Source organism: Diceros bicornis, chromosome 2 (assembly GCF_020826845.1).
Source record: "Diceros bicornis minor isolate mBicDic1 chromosome 2, mDicBic1.mat.cur, whole genome shotgun sequence".
NCBI classification, from domain to species: Eukaryota; Metazoa; Chordata; class Mammalia; order Perissodactyla; family Rhinocerotidae; genus Diceros; species Diceros bicornis.
This window is the reverse complement of record NC_080741.1, coordinates 55302966-55320870: the sequence shown is the minus strand read 5'-3', so window position 1 is coordinate 55320870 and position 17905 is coordinate 55302966. Positions and strand designations below refer to the sequence as shown.

General features: G+C 43.1%; 2 protein-coding genes across 2 annotated transcripts in view; one reads left to right on the top strand and one right to left on the bottom strand.

Moving 5' to 3' along the window:
• Positions 1–17905, bottom strand: part of CACNA2D3 (calcium voltage-gated channel auxiliary subunit alpha2delta 3) — an 853260-nt gene that overhangs the window by 100455 nt on the left and 734900 nt on the right. The gene's annotated exons all lie outside the window — the stretch shown is intronic.
• Positions 1885–17905, top strand: part of LRTM1 (leucine rich repeats and transmembrane domains 1) — a 28463-nt gene continuing 12442 nt past the window's right edge. Inside the window, exon 1 of the mRNA XM_058550050.1 lies at positions 1885–1958. Within this exon, the coding sequence (XP_058406033.1) occupies positions 1885–1958 (74 nt within the window). The remainder of the gene's footprint in view (positions 1959–17905) is intronic.

Below are 17905 nucleotides of genomic sequence, written 5' to 3'. Positions count from 1 at the left end.
TTATAATTATTGTCAGCACTTATGTCACTGCCTGGGGAGCTGAGGGAACGGAGGGAATACTCTGCAATTTCACAGCATACTCCAGTTCCCTAGAATGAGGAGGGGGTTGCAGAGAGTAAAAGAGCAAGGAACAGAGGCCCCAGTAGATTAAAAGGGGCCTTTGTAGTGGCTGCATCTGTACATTAAAATAAATCTCTCCGAGCACTAAAATAACATCTACATTCATTTGGGCCAGTGCCATATTCAGCATTTAAGAAATTTGACAAAACATTGCTTGAGCATGTTGAAGTTTGCCAGCTCACAACAAAACAAGAAAGCTCCCTTGGCTGCATGGAAATACTTCTCCCGGTTCCCTACTTTCACTCAGACTCCCATTTTGCGGCTGCACTTAAAAGAAAAAGACTGCGCTTTTTTCAGGTGCCAACCACTTAACATGGCCCTGAAATGGGCAGCAAATTGCCGCTGGAGGTGGTAAACTTCAAGAGGAATCTTTTTCTTTTCCCCTAAAGGAAACTATTAGAGATGCTGCATGCCTGATAAAGCCTTTAATAGCTAGAGAAACATTATTTGGGGTGGCCTTTAGGTAGACTAGACATGAATAATGCCTCATAAAAATAATTACTTCTGCCCAGATCACAGAACAGATGAGTTTGGTGGGGGCCCTGTTTCCAAGAGAAATGCAGGCAAAAGAAATCTTCTATCCAGGATCCAACAGGATGTATCTCTCTGTGGCAGAGACCATGGTAACTTTGGTGGAGTGTGTCCCTTCAAAACCAGGTCTGAATTTTTCTAAGACCCTGACCAACAATGTTGGGAGATTTTTCAGGTTGCTTTTTGTTGCTTTACAGCACACTTAGGCCTGAAATAAGTAACCAATCCACTTGTTGAGAATGTTGCTAGCGGACCCTGATCCCAGTGCAGTCCATTTGGCGGTGGCATAAATGGGAAGATTTGCACAAGTTTAGCGCTAGAATGGAGGAGTGGACCATTGAACCCAACCTACTTATTACACAAATGAGTAACTAGAGGTCCAAGGAAGTTAGCTACTTGCCTGAGATGATTCAGAGACAGTTTAGACTGATTCTAGCTCCGCTGGGCTGGAATAACAGACAACTGTTGCTTTTGTCAGCTGGGCATGCATGTCCCCCTTTTTTGGGTAGCAGAGCCCCACCTCGCTTACCCACACCCATACCATTTGTGTAGGGATTGCCCTCCAACCGGCAGGCACAGGAATGCACCCTCTTCTCTGCCATAATTATGGGCACCAATCCAAGCTTTGCCAATGAAAGCCAGCCCCAGAACTTGAATGGAAACTTCCAGGAAAGAAAAGCCTTCTTCCCAGTGAGTTTGCCAAGCTGGTCAGATGTGTGCTGGGGACACTGCATAAAGAGACTCTGCTTGAGAACAGGGCCAACACAAAGACAAGTAAAACGAGATCAAGAACCCTGGGGATTTCAACTGAGCCCTGGAGCCAACTGTACCTGAAGCCTGATATAGCTTTGGACATTTTAGTTATGAGACAATGAATTTCCACCCATCCTAAACAAATAATTAACTTCCTTAACTTTACTGATTTTGCTTAAGCCACTTTAAGTTTGGTTTTTGTTGCTTGCAATGGATGGCATCCTGACAAATATAACTATAGTCTAGGTTGGTGGCTCCTTTCAAAAGAGATGGGCAACTATCTCCATGTACAGAGATCCATCACATAAGCACCTCCAAGCAGACAGTCAAATATAATAGCTGATGACAGCATTGGCGTGGAGGGCAAATCAGTGGCATGCATGCTGCCCTTCTTGACTTCATATCAAGAATCACTAATGAATCCTGGTTCCCTCTCCTAGGCAGCCTCACCATCCACCCAGTGCGGTGCCCCAGGCAACCATGGCCATCATTCAGTGGTACCAGGCCTGCATGACCACACTGGTGCTCATGGTAGAACCTTTGCAGGAAACATGGTACCTTTTCCCTATACACATAGGCCCTTTAATTGCTCTTAGTAACCACAGTATGGATAATGAAAAAGGCAAACACGCACATTCCCATGAAGGGCCTGGTTGCTAACCTTTCAGGAGCATTTTCATTTCTTCCCGTTGACAATTATCAAGAATCTTGCAGTTTTTACTGAGGCAAGGTGTGAGCTGATACAGTGAGAGAACCACTCAGCTTGATGGGCTCTCAGGAGGTCACCTGGAATAGACCTTAGGCTCACACCATACCTAACCTTTCCCAGGTAATAAGTTTCCCCTCGCACTCCCTCAACAAGACAACCAGGGGAAGGTGGGGTAGGGGTGGGGCCATTGTAACTTGAATGCCATTACAACTTGAGGTCATAAGAAGTTTCAGGCTATTGATGGGTGATACTCAACTGGACATCACCCCCTCCTCCTTAGGAAGCTTGCCTACATTAAAGAAGAGAAGCTAGGACTGCATTTCTGAGGATCTCCCCCATGTGTGGTTCTAGATTTGAGTTTGCCAATGAGAGAGCTCACGCCAGATTCAGAAGGCAGCAGAGACAGAGGCCATGTTGCTCCGGAGGCAGTTTCAGGCAGATATGTTGGCAGATGTGAAGTTTGAAGCAGCTCCCAAGCGAGTTCTTGAGAACCACTTGTATCGATACTTCCCAATCCACTTCTCCTCACCCTTCAGTGATTGTAAAAGCTTCTGGGTCCCTGTATTCAAGCCCTTAATACTTGGAATACTAAGAGTAGTTTCTGTTGCCAGGACCAAGTCCTGACTGATAGAGTCAAGATCTCCTATTCTCACAGGGTACAGCCAGAGCAAAGATTCCCTTTGCACACTGCTAAGTCTCTGCCATCTCTGCACTGTAAGTAAGGTCCTTCCCCAGGGCACCAGGCCATTGGGGGCCACCTACCACTTAGGATGCTGTGGATCCATGCTGCTATCCCATAGACACAATGTTCTTCTGCAGATCTTTGGGAAAATGCCCCAGTGACTTCTGCAAAGTCCTACCCTGCACCGGTAGCCCAGCCTGACTCTGGCACTCCTTTCCTTTCTCCTTGTTCTGCAAGTCCTAGCTACAGGCTTTGTGCTCCTTGTTTTCTTTGTCTCTTAGGTTTGCCTTAGCACTGCTTGGAAAATTACTCCACCCTTTTTCTGTTCTTAGTCTACTGAAAAAGTCGAGAGGCAGCATAGAGTAATGGGGGGCTCAGGATTAGAACACAGTGCTCAGCTTCTCTCTGCTCAGCCATGATGATAAAGTTAGATCTAGCACAGTGTTCGGTACATAGTGAGAGCCCAATAATTGTTAGCTTTGGTATTATAATATTTCCCTAGAATAGAAAATCATTCTTCTTACAGGGTTCCAGAAAGGATTAATGATGACCCTTCTGCCAGCCAAAGTCAGCAGTTTACTGTCCACTACCCAGCAACATGTTCTCAGATCCACAGAGTCCCCTTGGAGCTATCTCACTATCGCACCTCTCTCTCTCTCACCAACTGCTCCTATAACAAAACACTGAACTCCTCCTTGAACTGTTGCTGCTTAGAGCAGGTAATAGCCAAGAGTTTGCCGATTCCCTGCCCAAACTCTCCGGGTAACTCTAATTATCTTAAATGCACTACAGCCACAGGAAGATCAATTTTTCACAATGCTTAACTATTTTTATCAACAGAGTATTATAATTACAGTTAAAGATCATTCACACTAGAGCTCTGAGCCTTAAGAGTAATCTCAGTTGGGGACTAAACGGTCCCAGCGATTTTTTTATAAACTGTGTCTGCTTCCAAAGTTGCATTTCTTATCTTTTATCTCTTCCTTTGTTTCAAGTGTTTAACCACAGACTGGATTCTTTTCATTCAGTGGAGAAGAGAGCCAAGCAACGTACTTTTCCAGGGTTGAGCAGAACACCTGCTCTTCCTAGTATTGGAGCCAGTTTCCATGAACTGATTAGCTGCTGTCATCATTAGTATTCTGGAACAAGGCATTGGTGCAAGCAAACCTGATTTTCTTCTTTGTTAAATCAAACTTTTAATTTTTCTTATCCACTAGAAGGGTATTTGTAACAGGCTTCATCTTCTTTCTTGCTCTTAATGGTTCCTCACATTGCCTCTACCTTTCACGTTCTTCCCCGTTCTATACCTCTCTTCATTCAATAGGTACTGATTGAGCATCTTCTGTGCTTGCGGACACAGTGAAGGATACGACCGGTACAGCCCATGTGTTCTCAAGGCTTAAAATCTCTTAAGGTACACAGATGTTACACCACCAGTGACCACTGTGGCTACTTTAAAAGACATGTACAGGATGATATGGGAGTGTAAAAGAGGGTGCCCAACCAAGTTCAGGGCATCATGGGAGAAATGCCAGTTGAGGCTCAGACCCTGAGGTGAAGTCTAAAGAACTCAGAGGCTTTCAGTACATGTTCATCAGTGCATACTGTTTTTTATTTGTTTAGAAGCTCCTACTTCTATTCATGGCACTTTGAATCAAAGGAATGCAACAATGAGACGGGGTACAAATTTTCCTGCTGTTTGGAAACAGCTGGGTGAATGGGAGTGGTGAAGGACCTCTGTGAGGAGGAGCTGGAACAGTGAGTCAGGTCCCTCCTTCATTCTAACGAGGAGGACCACCTACCACTTTAACAGCATCCTGGCACTCCTCCAGCTTTGCTGCATTGTCCAGTGACTGCCCAGAGGGAGTAAGTTCTCTATATGCTTCAAATGCCTCCTGGTCCCTGTGTGGCTCCCCACATCCACATAATGCACCAGGACACCTATAATCTTTAGAAAAGGGGAGAGTGGCTCTAGACATCTAATAGAGTAGTGATAGCGAAGCATTTCACACCCACACTTGTGGAGGAGGGAGCGACTGAACTGGACAAACTGGAGACTCCACTGGGCTAGGCTAAGAGTTAGTGACACTAAAGATTGGTGATATTAAGTAACTTGCACCAGGTCACAGTGCTAATAAGTGGGAGAGGATAGAGTAGACTCTAGACCTTTTCAGAGACTCTGTTCTCTATCACTGTACACCTGTAAGACATTGTCCATGCTCTGCTGACGTTCATAAGCTCCTGGGAGAAAGAGATACATGCCTGGACTGGGTATAGGAGAGCATGGTCAAGAAAGAGAAAGCATCTGGAGACGGAACAACTGGCCCCACCTGGCCACTTTCAAGGCCAAGGAGCTAAGGAATAATGCTTAGAGAGCTAGATCCCCTGGTAATTCTAATCACTGCCACGGATAGGCTGGAGGGCACAGACTAGCAGTTACCAACAGATATATTCTGCTCTACATGACACAAATATCATCTTATATATCCCTGAAAAATGCTAATGTCCAGATGAGGTAGGGGTGAGGGGCTGAACTGGGAAAATGAAAACTTACACGCTCTCTGATGAGATTCCCCAGTCTCCCTTCCCCTGGTCAGCTCCCAGATGCTGACAACCAGGCTTATATTCACCCAAGCAAGCCTTAGAGTTATTAACATTTTACCCACTCCCTCCCCCCAAACTGGCTGGGTCACCGTTGATTCACTTAACAGCAAAGCCTATTTGTGGGGAAATTTTCAATCAGCATTTTAGTGCCTCACTCTTAATAAGAACTAAGGCCACACATATTTGTGGAGAGCCTTCAACATTAAAAAGAAGGACAAAAACTAACAATAAATTAATGAGTTATAGTTAACAGCACAGACAGCAAGAAAAAAACATAGTCACTATATTCAGAGAGATCAAAGAAGGTATTGTGTCCTTGGAACAAAAACAAGTTGCTGTAAAAAAGAACTTTTGGAAATTCAAAAGAGTAGAGTCAAAATAAACAAATAAATTTAAGGGTAGAAACAAGTTGGAAGAAGAAAATCTCCTGAAAAATTAAACAAAAAGACTTGGACAAATAATATAAGAAAATTTCCTAGAACTGAAGGATACGCATTTCTAAATCAAAAGAGCTTGCAAAATGCCCAGCACGATAAATGAGGAGGACCCACAGCATCAAGGAATTTCAGAACACTAGAGATAGAGAGTACATTCTGAAAGCTTCTGCGATGGAGCTTGGGCAAATCTGGTCACATCAAAGAACCTGGAATTAGAATGTCATCAGACTTTTTAACAATAACACTGGGATTCAAAAGAAAATGGAGCAATGCCTTCACAAATCAGAGGGAAAATGCTCTCCAGTCGAGAATTCTATACCCAGCCAAATGATTATCATATGTAGGAGTAGAAGTAAGGCATTTTTAAGAGCTACAAGGACTGAAGAAACTTTACCTCCCTTTCTTAGAAAACCACTGGAGAAGGTTTGTGTGCAAAATGAGGTATTAAGTCAGGAAAATGAAGATATGGGTCTAAGAGAAAGAGGGATGTGACAGAGGAAAATGGTGAGAGGAGTCTTAGGATCCCAGCTGCCCTGCAGGCCTGGAGAGCAACTGTCCAGCCTGGAACAGGATGACAGGATGCAGGGAGTGAAGTCTCTCCAAAGAGTGATGACATAGGCAGAAACACTGAATATCTAGTAAATAGTAATAATAAGCATTTGAGATATCTGATGAAACATGAGGGGAAAAAATAGTGATGGGCAGAAGGAAAACTAAGCAAATAAAAGGACATGCGGATTTCTTAGTCCAAGGGAAAAATGCCATAAAAAGAAACACACAATAGCACACTATTTAACACAGTAGGGAACATAGATAGATCCTTCTAATAATATAATCACTATCTAATTAATCAAAAACTATGAAATAGGAATACAGCTGTGTTGGTAGAATAGGGTGAGGGCAAGAAGGGCTGGTGTAAAAAGCCCATCTACTAAAGGAGTAAATAAGTAATGTCTGAAATTGAATAAAACCCAGTAATCTCAACTTGCTAATGAGAAATAGAGATGCTAAGAGAGGTGGAAGCTGTTGCCTCTAGGAAGTGGGACTAGGGTTTGGGAGTGGAGGGGGAGTGGTGGGTCAGTGGCCTGGCTTTTTTCTTTGTAAGCTTTTCTTAGTAGTATTTAATGTTTTAAAAGTATGTTCATATATTACTTTGCTATAAAACCAAGTTAATTAGAAATAAAAAGTAAAGTGTTAAAGGGAGCAAGTAATCAGCAGACTTAAGCTCCTGGCACCCAACTCAAGCCTGACCCTATTTCTCTCATTGTTTTTTCCTCTTTGTGCCCACATAAGAAGGTGTGCACATTGGGAAGGCACAGCCACTCGGGAAGGTGGATGGGAGAACTTAGGGAGCAGTCAGTCCCTACTCCTTGGGTCAGGGTCTTTGAGTTTTGTCTGACTCTACTTAGCACATCTCTGTCTAGAAGGTGAGCCTCAGACACTCTGTGACCTTCAGGACCCATGCCCCACACGTTCAGGGACTGTGGTGGTCTGAGATGTGCAGACACACCTGTGCAGGGGTGCATTCTCGCGTCACAGAATTCTTTCTACAGATGCTCTGAGATGCCATGGCTAGGGTACAAATGATTGCCAGGCTCTTGCTAACAATCACATGGTAAACCCTATTTGAAATTCGTACAGGACTAAGGACATATATTTTTGAGAGGAGGAAACTGATCCCACGAATACCACCGTGATCTTTTCTGGGTGGAACGATTTCCAAATAAATCAAGTAGGTTTGCTGAAAGACAGCTGTCTTTGCCATTCCACCAGGCTAAAGTTTATCCCATGGTGAGCAATTTCCATTTTTACTACAGCCCAGACAGGTGCAAACTGAGCTGCAGAACTGTGCAGCGGGAAGGCCAGTACATGTTCTTGAAGCCTCTGCACAGGGTTCTAGGGACACTCACCCCAGCTCTTGGCTTAGTACCCTTTCCTCCAGAGGTCAAAGGCATCTATGTGAAACCGCATAGTTAGAATTCTACCAAGATCCCATTAGCAGGAAGAAATTATTACCTTAAGAAAACTTAATTTTGTAACGTCCCACAAACCGTTAAATATTATGGGTTATCTTCTCTCGTCACAAAAGACAATGAAAACAATATGGGGTGTTGTGTGGGGAGCAATGATACATATTGAAAAATCCAAATGTCACCAAGACTTTATTTACTGCTCACCCACGTAATCCCAGCATTATAAAGATGATGAACAATGAATGGAGGAGGAAAAAGCCAACAGACACAACCCAAGTCTTAAAGCTCCATCCTTGGCCAATAAGTAGTTTGAAAATAGTGTCCGTCAGAAACCATATGTTTTCTGCATGTGTAAGAATACTCTTACACAGGGGGCTTACTTCATAACTGAGATTCTTTTTCATTTAATTCAGTCATATTAGATTATGGGGCTGATTATGATCATATCCACAAATCAGTATTTTAACAGAGTTTCCATGGAAACACTATATGCCCCTGTTTTTTAACTTTTTGGACAAGGCTTTGCCTGTTTAACAACTTGAACAAGTTTGACGAGGACAACATGTTTTGTTTAAGTTACATTAACTGGGGCCAATATTTCCTAATTGCATTACCAGGAGAAACATTCACAGCATTACTCGTACCATGGAAAACCTCCCCTAGTCCAGAGTTCCATTTGCTTTAATCACGGGAGAACAGGAAACATACCAGGATTGTCTTGTCTTATCAAGTTTTAAATGTGTTAACTGGTTTTAAATCTATGAAATAATCTCCCTTATTAAATGACAAAGTTAGTCTTGTTAAGAGGATCGGCATTTATGGCTATATCCATTTATTTCTCAAAATGCAAACATACAGAAACCTTTGGCTCCCTGCTAGAAAGGTGAACTCATTGTGCATAAACACATATCCTTTTTTGCATAGTTTCAGAAAAATTCCACTCCACCAAAAGCCCCCTGACCAAAATGGTGAAAAAAAAATTAGTATCAAGCACAGAATAAATGCAAAAGTGATGTCCAGGAAATAAGACTTTTCATAAAACAACTTTTTTTTTGGTCTTTTTAGGCATTCACACCCACACGACCAGAGACATTTACTTCCAACAGTCCACAATTTGGGAGTAGCCCATAGCAAAGTTTTTGAAAATGCAGCACTATATAAAGACAGGGGGGAAGGGGACTTTACGGACTGAAGTCAGAGTTCACTCTGACAGCATATAAAACATATGGCCCCGAAGCTCTGTGAGATGTCTATGTCTGAAATGCTGGTGGAGCTTAATAAAATATCAGCAAGGAATAGTTTAATTTTATAGCATTAGGCACTGAGGCAGTAATTTGAGTGGGGCGAGCTATATTTTAATACATCAAAGTATACTATACTACAGGGAAGCCGAATATATTTTTAAAAGACATACATTCCCCATTCAGAATTACTTCACTCAAAAACCTTCCCTTCTGAAGGAAGATAAGCGGAAAACAGTTGCAGTCTCCCAAGAGCCACCTGTCTTATTTTTTAAACTTTGGACATATCTCAAAAGTTAGCTGATCTGTTTCCAGGCCAACACCTTTTATTGGGGGCAGGGATGAGGTGGGGGGTGCAGTGGAGCTGTGAGGGAGCCTGAAAACCAACGTGGTGAGTGTGTGCTTCTTTCCAGACCACAGAAGTCCAGCTGCCCAGTGGGAGGGCTGGCAGTTCAGCTCCATCTTCTCCATCTTCTGCCCTCTTTTTGAGCTGCTTACCTGCTCAGATCTGAGTCCTGGCATCCTCTCCTCTGCATCATGACCTAGAATTTCTCAGTGTGAAGGGAGTGGCCATTCCACTTCTACTTTCTTCCGGGGTATGCTGTCTTGAGTCTGAATGTTCTAAAGCAAGCGTGGCCAAGGGGTTTCATTAGTGGGGCTGTCCAAACACTTGCCCGGCCAGAGGAGCATGAGCAGGTCCACGAAATGCCACCCTTCTCCAGCCACCAGTCTACAGATCAAAGAGTGTTCTCTTCTTCCTGCCCAACTAGGAAGAGAGGGTGGGCGTTCGGGGGCAGCTTCTGAACAGGGGAGCAGCCATTACAAATATGTCTGAGATCTGACTGATAGTGCCGTTCTGGAGATGGACCAGATTAGTGCTAACTCTATGCACAGAGTGCCTGCTTTCCTCATCTCTGGCCCCTCAACACTTTCCCCACTCAGTAGCAGACAGACAGCACGTTCTCTTCTCTTGGTGGCCCTTGGGTCCGAGAAGCACTGGGCAATGGAGACCTACAAGGGCAGACGTCTTCCTGAGTAAGGGTGGGTGGATTATTTCCACCAAGTCTGTTTTGTCTCAGCTAAGTTTCTTTGAGGGCCCTTCCTCTGCTTTTCCCCTGATGAAGGGGAAGAGGCTGGGAAGAATAACATGGAATAAAAGAACATAATCGCTAAATGGCTTTGAAGTCAGGCAGATGTGGGTTCAAGTCCCAGCTCTACTACTTATACTCTGTGATCACGGGCAAGTGACTTAACCTCACTGAGAATCAGTTTTTTCTTCAGTAAGATGTAGAAAATAATAGTTCCATTCCTAGAATAGTGGAGGAGTCACATGATTTTCTCCAGGTAAAGCACCTCTCTCTTGCTGAGTGTTCTATGAGTTTTAGATGTTTGGATTCAGCCCTGAGAATTTAGGGACTTACTGTGTCAGAAGAGCAATTGGATTTCTAGACAGAGGAGGAAATAAACAAAGAATAAACTGTTAATTAACAGCCCCCTGTAACCCCACATGTGATGGAAGTGTGGAGAAAAAAATGGAGAACTAGATTCACAGTTTTCTCTTGGTCCCAGTTTGCCGCCCAACATTCGTTACCCTTTCAGACTGACTTCTGGACCGGGCATTTCCGTTCCTTAAGCCAGTGGGCATGCTCTGCTGGGAAATCCTCAGTGAGATAACCCAGTGGAGGCTTGAGGCTGACCTGCCACTCCCAGCAAACCCTTGGCATCACAGGGAGCCCTACCTGGGGATCACCCACCTGCCCAAACTGAGAAACGCAAAATGCCTGTGCCATCCCCGACTTTACTGGAATCATATTTCTAATGCAAACTGTGGGTTTCCTGTGCAAATGCACAGACCACAACTTAACTCCCTCTTTAGCATGTCCTAAAATTTTGTTTCTGATTTCTGAAGGCCATTTTTAAAAATAAAGAATTAACTTATTTTTACCACTGTAGAAAAATTACCGTGTTCAGGAGGACAAGGAGAAAATACCAAGTTTACATCAAGATGTAGAAGTTAGGGAGCAGGTGGGTTTGATCAGTAGCTTCCTAGGGCATGATTCAAATGCTCCCCTCAGCAAAATGGCCCTTGGCTTTGTATTCCGGACTTAATCAAATTTGCAAATGGCAAGGATCTACTTCAGGAACAGCAACTAGGATTATGTAAGCATGATGCCACCCGTTGTCTGCTGTGGTCTGCCTTGAGAACTGGGCTGGAAAGGATTCTGAGGCTATGTTGGGCTCCACAAGGCTGCTGGCTGGGGCCACCTGGCCCCACAGAATAGGTAACTGTAGCATGAAAGCACTTATTTGCCACCCCTGGTCTGCTAGGTATTGCATCCGCACTAACATATATATGAACACTCAGGAGGGAAAATTCTGTTCCACCAATGCAGCCTCCTAGAGTAGGCCTGGCTCTTCAACTACACTGCACTCATGTACCTGTGTAGGGAGGATGGCAACTCCATTCTGCTGCCTCTCAGGCATGTGTGGAATGGATTTGCCTACAACCACAAACCATAAGTAAAAGCTCAGGATTTGATAAACGTGTACTGAGATTTCATAATGCTTGCAAAATTGCAATCCTCTCTTCCCCCTCCAAGAAGCGTATGGAGCACAGCAAGATGCATCTCTCTAGCTATGGTGAGATGGTGGAGCTGCCAAAGGACACTGCCTGTGAAGCAACGACACCTCCCAAAGTACCTTACAAGGGGCACACTGCAGGGCTCTAAGCCTGTCCCCAACACCAGGCAGCAGCATTTTTGCAGAGGGTGGTGTGTGTGAGACAGAGCTTTTCAATACTAATAATACAGTTATAGTGGAAGACAGAGGTGGGATGCTCAACAACCAGCCTCTTCACCTCTTCTCCAGCATGTGCTCACTGGAGGTCTCCCTTCATCCTCTGTGCTGTGGCCACACTAGCCTCCCAGTAGCTCCTAGGGCACTGTGCCATCTCTCTGGCCTCTCAGCCTTCCACGTCATATCTACCTGGAAGGCCCTCATCCCTTCCCTTCTCTGCAGTAAATTCTAGCCCATCCTTCAGATTGTAGCCTAGTTATAACATCCATACGGATGGCCGTGCCATCCTCCCAAGTCAGATTTCCTGACTATTCTCTTATAGCACCATGTACCTCCTCTTCCTAGCACTTCTCATGGCTATATTTTTTCCAATATTTGTGTAGCTGTCTCCTTGCTAGACTGTAGGGGCCATTTGGATTGTGGGTCCATTTATTTTGCTGTGTCTTTCTTATTTTCATGCCCATAATATCCTCCAACACAGAGCTTAACAGATAAGGAGCACTCAAAAGATGCCTCCTTAATTAAGAAAGAATACACAACGAACTCTATAGCAGACTTTCAGAGGAGATGAGATGAGGTAGGGGTCAAGAATGAGAGTCCCTCTAATATATCCTATTTTTATATAAGAGTGTTTTCACCTTCAGGAGAAATTTAAAGCACCAGTAAGTAGAGCGAAGCCAGTCTCTGAGAAGTAAACCCCTCCATTGCCCATTCTCAGGAACGTCTCAGTAGATTTAACCATCTTAGCTCTTTATCACACAGAGCAGCAGCGCACAGCTGCATTTCCAAATGCCTTCGTGGTAAGAGCAACTCGGGGCCATGGATAGAAACTTATAAACATCAGCTGTAGCAGAGGAGAGCCATACACTGAGTTTATTTTCTCCTTGCTGGCCCTCATTAGAATTACAAATGAAATGTTGACAACACATGAAGGAGCCTGCTTGTTGAAGACAAATGTTTCCACTCCTATCAACCTTGAAACTCTGATAGTCATGCTTCATGATGAAAGCTAAACAGCCCTGGGGAGATGACTACATGCTTTCTCTAATTACACAAGGATGGCGAACAGGGCCTCCTCTCAACAACGAACCGACTAGAGGAAAGCTTATCGATAGGTAAACCTTTAAAAAGCACAGCACAGGCACATAGTAGGTGGCTCTATATGGGCTTCTTGGATTAAATGAAGGGATGAGAACATAACTACTGCACCAGAATGGGAAGTTGCCCATTATGAACCTGGATAGAAGCTGCAGTAAAGTCAACGTAGACCTTTATTTTGCTGACAAAAGTCCCATGTGAATGTTACAGTCACATGACACCAACAGCCAACTTGCTTTTGTGTGTGGATTTTGAGGACAAGAAGAGATATGTAGAGCACAAATTCACTTAGATTGCAACTGATTTCAGGCAAATACACATACACACGCATGGTTTATAATCCAAAAAGATGGTGAACTCTGTCACACATGCAAAATGCTCCTTTGAATCTAACACATTTGTTTTTGTTCTAAGCATATTAGTGCAAGTAAATACAGCCTAAGTGCCTAGCTGATACATGTCATACAGACACAATAATAGTGAAGATACTAGCTAATGTATATTGCTATGTGCAAAGGCATTTGTTGCTAAGATTCTTACATAAAAATATTATTTAACCTTCCCTGCAAATCTGCCAGTTAGGTTCCTTTGTACAGAGGATGAAATTGAAGATCAGAGAGGTCAAATAACTTATTCAAGGTCACACAGCCTGTAAATGTTGGAGGCTGCATTTGAACCTAGACGGTTTTACTCTGAATTTCATGCTTTTCATGAGGACTAAAATGAAATGGTGGGCCAGATGAAGGCTTAAATAACAAAAAGTGGGGATCTGTAATTACTGGTTACAATGTAAGTCCTGCCTGAGACAATTGTGTTTTCCAGAATATTTTCAAGCTACACGTATCAAAGAGCTAACATAGACCAAACCTTAAAGAGAGAAAGGTAAAACACAGATTCATTATTGCATCACAATATACATACGCTAAGCTATAACCTGAAAATATGCAAAACACACTGTCATCTATTCCAGAAACTGGACTATCATGTTATAACTAAAGTACAAAGCAAAGAAAAAGTCACCAAGAAGAACTGCACAAAACACTCATTTTATGTGTAACATGAGTAAACAATCAAACATGAACATGAATTTGATTCCAATTTATATTCTTGCGGCAGGGACCAAAGTAGCCAATCAAAAGATCTAAGTAAAACAACGTGTCAGTTTGAGGCCTTGGCCAGGCTCTTTCAGCTGCCATGTTTCTTGATTCTTTTGTTTCTTTCATTAGCTTTATATCAACCAGCATCTGTCTATGTTTATTCCAACAGCCACATGAGCTCACTAATTACCTTTAATCATACTTATCTGAAATGCATCTTTATCTTCGCATACATCCTGTATGAAGGCAAACCAAGTGCTGGAAGGCTGAGGTTGGGAAGACATTGCAATGGGAACTCTGTACTTCCTCTAACCTTGACAGTGCAGAATGAATGGACCAAAAAAAAAGAAAAAAAATGCATCCAGGTTTGCCTCTGCTACCAGCCAAAGGACATCTGAGACTTTGTTCCCAGAGAGCTGGTCAGTGTCAATGTCCAATGAAGTCATGTGCAGTGTTCTCATGGGTAGCAGGTTCAAGGTGATGAGATGATCAGCACTGACTCTGACACAATAAATAAGGATTGCTAAATAACACCTTACAAACAGGTAAGTTCTTTGAAGGCCAAGAGCCAGCATGCTATGTCTTTTCTAGTTTCCAGAGAGCCTAATTCAGACCTGGGCTCCACGGACAAGTGGATGCTGAAAAGCAGTCTCATACTTTTTGGCCACTATCTTCCTTAGCTTTAGGGAGGTTGGAGGCACATATATCATATCCACTACTCCACTAATTTTATTTCAAATCCACTATTCCACTAATTTTATCAGATATTTCGAGGCCAGATAAACTTTACAGATAGTCATATGAAGTAAATTGAACGACCCTAGGTATCCCTTGAACCTGAATTTTTACCTTATCAAAAAGGCAAGAAAGGAGGAAGAGGTGCAGATATCTTTCCCACCTTCTCACTAGAGAAACCATATGGCAGCCTTGATTCTCCACTGAACGGCTCAAAAGGAAACTGTGTTCTTCTGAATTAGAGCTTTCAGATAATTAAATTTGTAGCTTAATGTCAAAAAGAATGGACTGCATTAAAAAAGACCTTAAGACATAAAATATATAAAACTATAGGTTCCCTGAATATTTTACCTATCATGGGTACTCACAATCCATGTGTCTGTAATAAATATGCTGGAGACCTTGGGCACGGTACTTAATTTTTCTGTGCCTCAGTTTTGTCATTCATTCAACATTACCATTTGTTTAATGAACCTACTACATGGTATTGTAGAAACTATGGGAGGAAATAAAAGAAACCATCTTAAGCTTATAGACTAGTGAGTTGTTGTCACCTTTAAGTGAAATAATGCAAATAAAGTGTGGAGGCGAGACTGCTAATACTCTCCAACATCTATGACTCCTCTTCTTCCAAGGCACACAGCAAGACTACACTTCCCAGCTTCCCTTGCTGTTAGATATGGTCATGTGATTTCATTCTGTCCAATGGAGAGTAAGCACAGTGATACGTAGCATTTCTAGGCCTGGCCCATGCCCGATTCTCATCTTCTTCCACCATCAGCCAGCTGATGCAGAGGGCTCTGAGAACTAAGAGGAGGGTATAGTAACAAGATGGAAGGAGCCTGGGTCCCTGCATGACTGCATGGAGCCCAGCCTCCTGTCAACCCAAACTAGACTGTGATAAGAGCAATAAATAAGTCGTTGTTGTGTTACGCCACTGAGATCTGTAGGTTTATTTGTTACAGCAGTTACATTACATTAAAGATCTGTATTTAACTAATACAAATCCTTAGCAAAATCTGGCCCATTGTAAGCACTAAATAAATGATATGATAGCCCTTTTAAAATATATTCCTAGTTCTTTTGCTATATGTTTTATAAGATCAAAGGAAAAAAGAAAGAAACAAGAAGGAAGGAAGGAAGGAAGGAAGGAAGGAAGGAAGGAAGGAAGGAAGGAAGGAAGGAAATAATAATGAGGTATTTTAAGTAGCTCTGCAAAAATTCTATACCTGGGTGCCATTTGGTTATCCACAACCCTAGGGAAATTATTTTCCAAATGCTAAATTTCCTCCATAACCAAATGAAATTTCTGGGTGGATCTGTGGTGCCAAGGGCCTCCTCCATGCTATCCTGGGCTGCAGCTGTCACTTGGCCTGGCTGCCTCCCCTGCGTCAGATCACCACAGCACCTGCTCTGGATGGGGGCCCACTGATGGGGATGGGGGAGCACTTTGCCATGATTTTACCAAAGCATACATTAAAACGGGGAGAAATGCTCCTATGCATGATAAGGTTTGGTCACATGTGGAGATCACTTGGCAGAGAAAGACAGATGTCACTTTTGGGGCTAATCCTCATGGAGTGAGAGGAAGTGAACTCTAGGGATGCTATTTTTACACATATAACTCAGCTAGTCACAGAGGGCAAGCCATCTCAAATATTCTAGTAAAGGAAATGCACCTCTACTTGCTACTTAACAAAAGTCAGCTCCTCTTTTGTATTTTTAAAATTACAGATGTGACGCGTTTGTTGTAGCAAGTTGAATATGGAGAGGTATAAACAGAAAAAGTTAATTTTCCTCTCTTTTTCTTAAATTATCCCCACCCCCTAGGTAATCAGTATTAACAGTTTGGTCTCTGTCCTTCTTCACTTAATCTGTCTTCAGACAAACAAATGCACATCCTTATGGTTAATCCCTCCACCTTTGACATTTTTTATTTTGCTGAGGAAGAGTCGCCTGGAGCTAACAGCTGTTGCCAATCTTCCTCTTTTTGCTTGAGGAAGATTTGCCCCGAGCTAACATCCATGCCAATCTTCCTCTATTTTGTATGTGGGTCACTGCCACAGCATGGCCACCAATGAGTGGAGTAGGTCTGTGCCCGGGAACTGAACCTGGGCTGCCACAGGGTTGCGAGCCGAACTTAACCACTAGGCCATGGGGCTGGGCCCTTTTTTTGTTTTTGGCAACATAAATAGGATTACACAATATGCATTCCTATTCAAATTGCTTTGTTTAATCTAACTATTATGAATATCCTCCCAAGTGGGTATATTTAGCTCTAATTTATTCTTTTAAAATAGCTGTATAATATTACCTGGGAGAAACAGCTATTACATATTCACCAGATTTCAAGATATCATCAATTTTAAGAGTTAATAATTATTGATTTCTTTTTTTTGGAGGAAGGTGAAATGTTAAATAGACCAATTTATCATAGGAAACATCCTGACTTAAAATGGGCAAAAGCATATAGGAAGATATATACATGTATGAAATATATAGAAGCTAAGAAATTCTTGAAATCTGAGTGTGCCGGCAACCACAATATTACCCCAAGGGAGCATCTGAAGCAAGTTCCGTGTAGGTAACTGGGCTCTGGACTAGGTCTTGGAACCAGGAGCACCTCACCGTGGAGTGCTCCCCTCTAGGGAGTGGCCTGGCCTGACCTGACATTTGCCATCTCGCCTCTGTTACTCTTGCATGCACTGTTGTCTTGCCACTTCTGGATCTGGCTCACCAAGGGAGAGAGGTAGAGAAGGCGCTGCAGGCATTAGCATTGCAGATCACAGACCCTCCCTTTGTTCTCTGGGCTGAGGTCAGATGGAATAAATCAATCAGCCTCCGCATCCAAAGTCCTTCAACGTCCCGCAGCCTTCCACTCCAAGTGTGCACTGCCCATCTTTTAATCAAGCGTTAGAGTCAGCAGGAGTAAAATAGAACCAAGGAACCCCTTTGGCCAGTAAGCCCCTGCTCCCAGGAACCCACCAGCTGTGGGGTGTTCTCTGCATGTTCCCAGGTGTGCACAGTTTAGGTGGGAGCAGCCAGTCCAGACTCTGAGGTCCAAGAATACACACTGCTAATAGGAGATGCCACTTTTGATCATTGGCTCTCCAATGTTAAGCTGTGCAC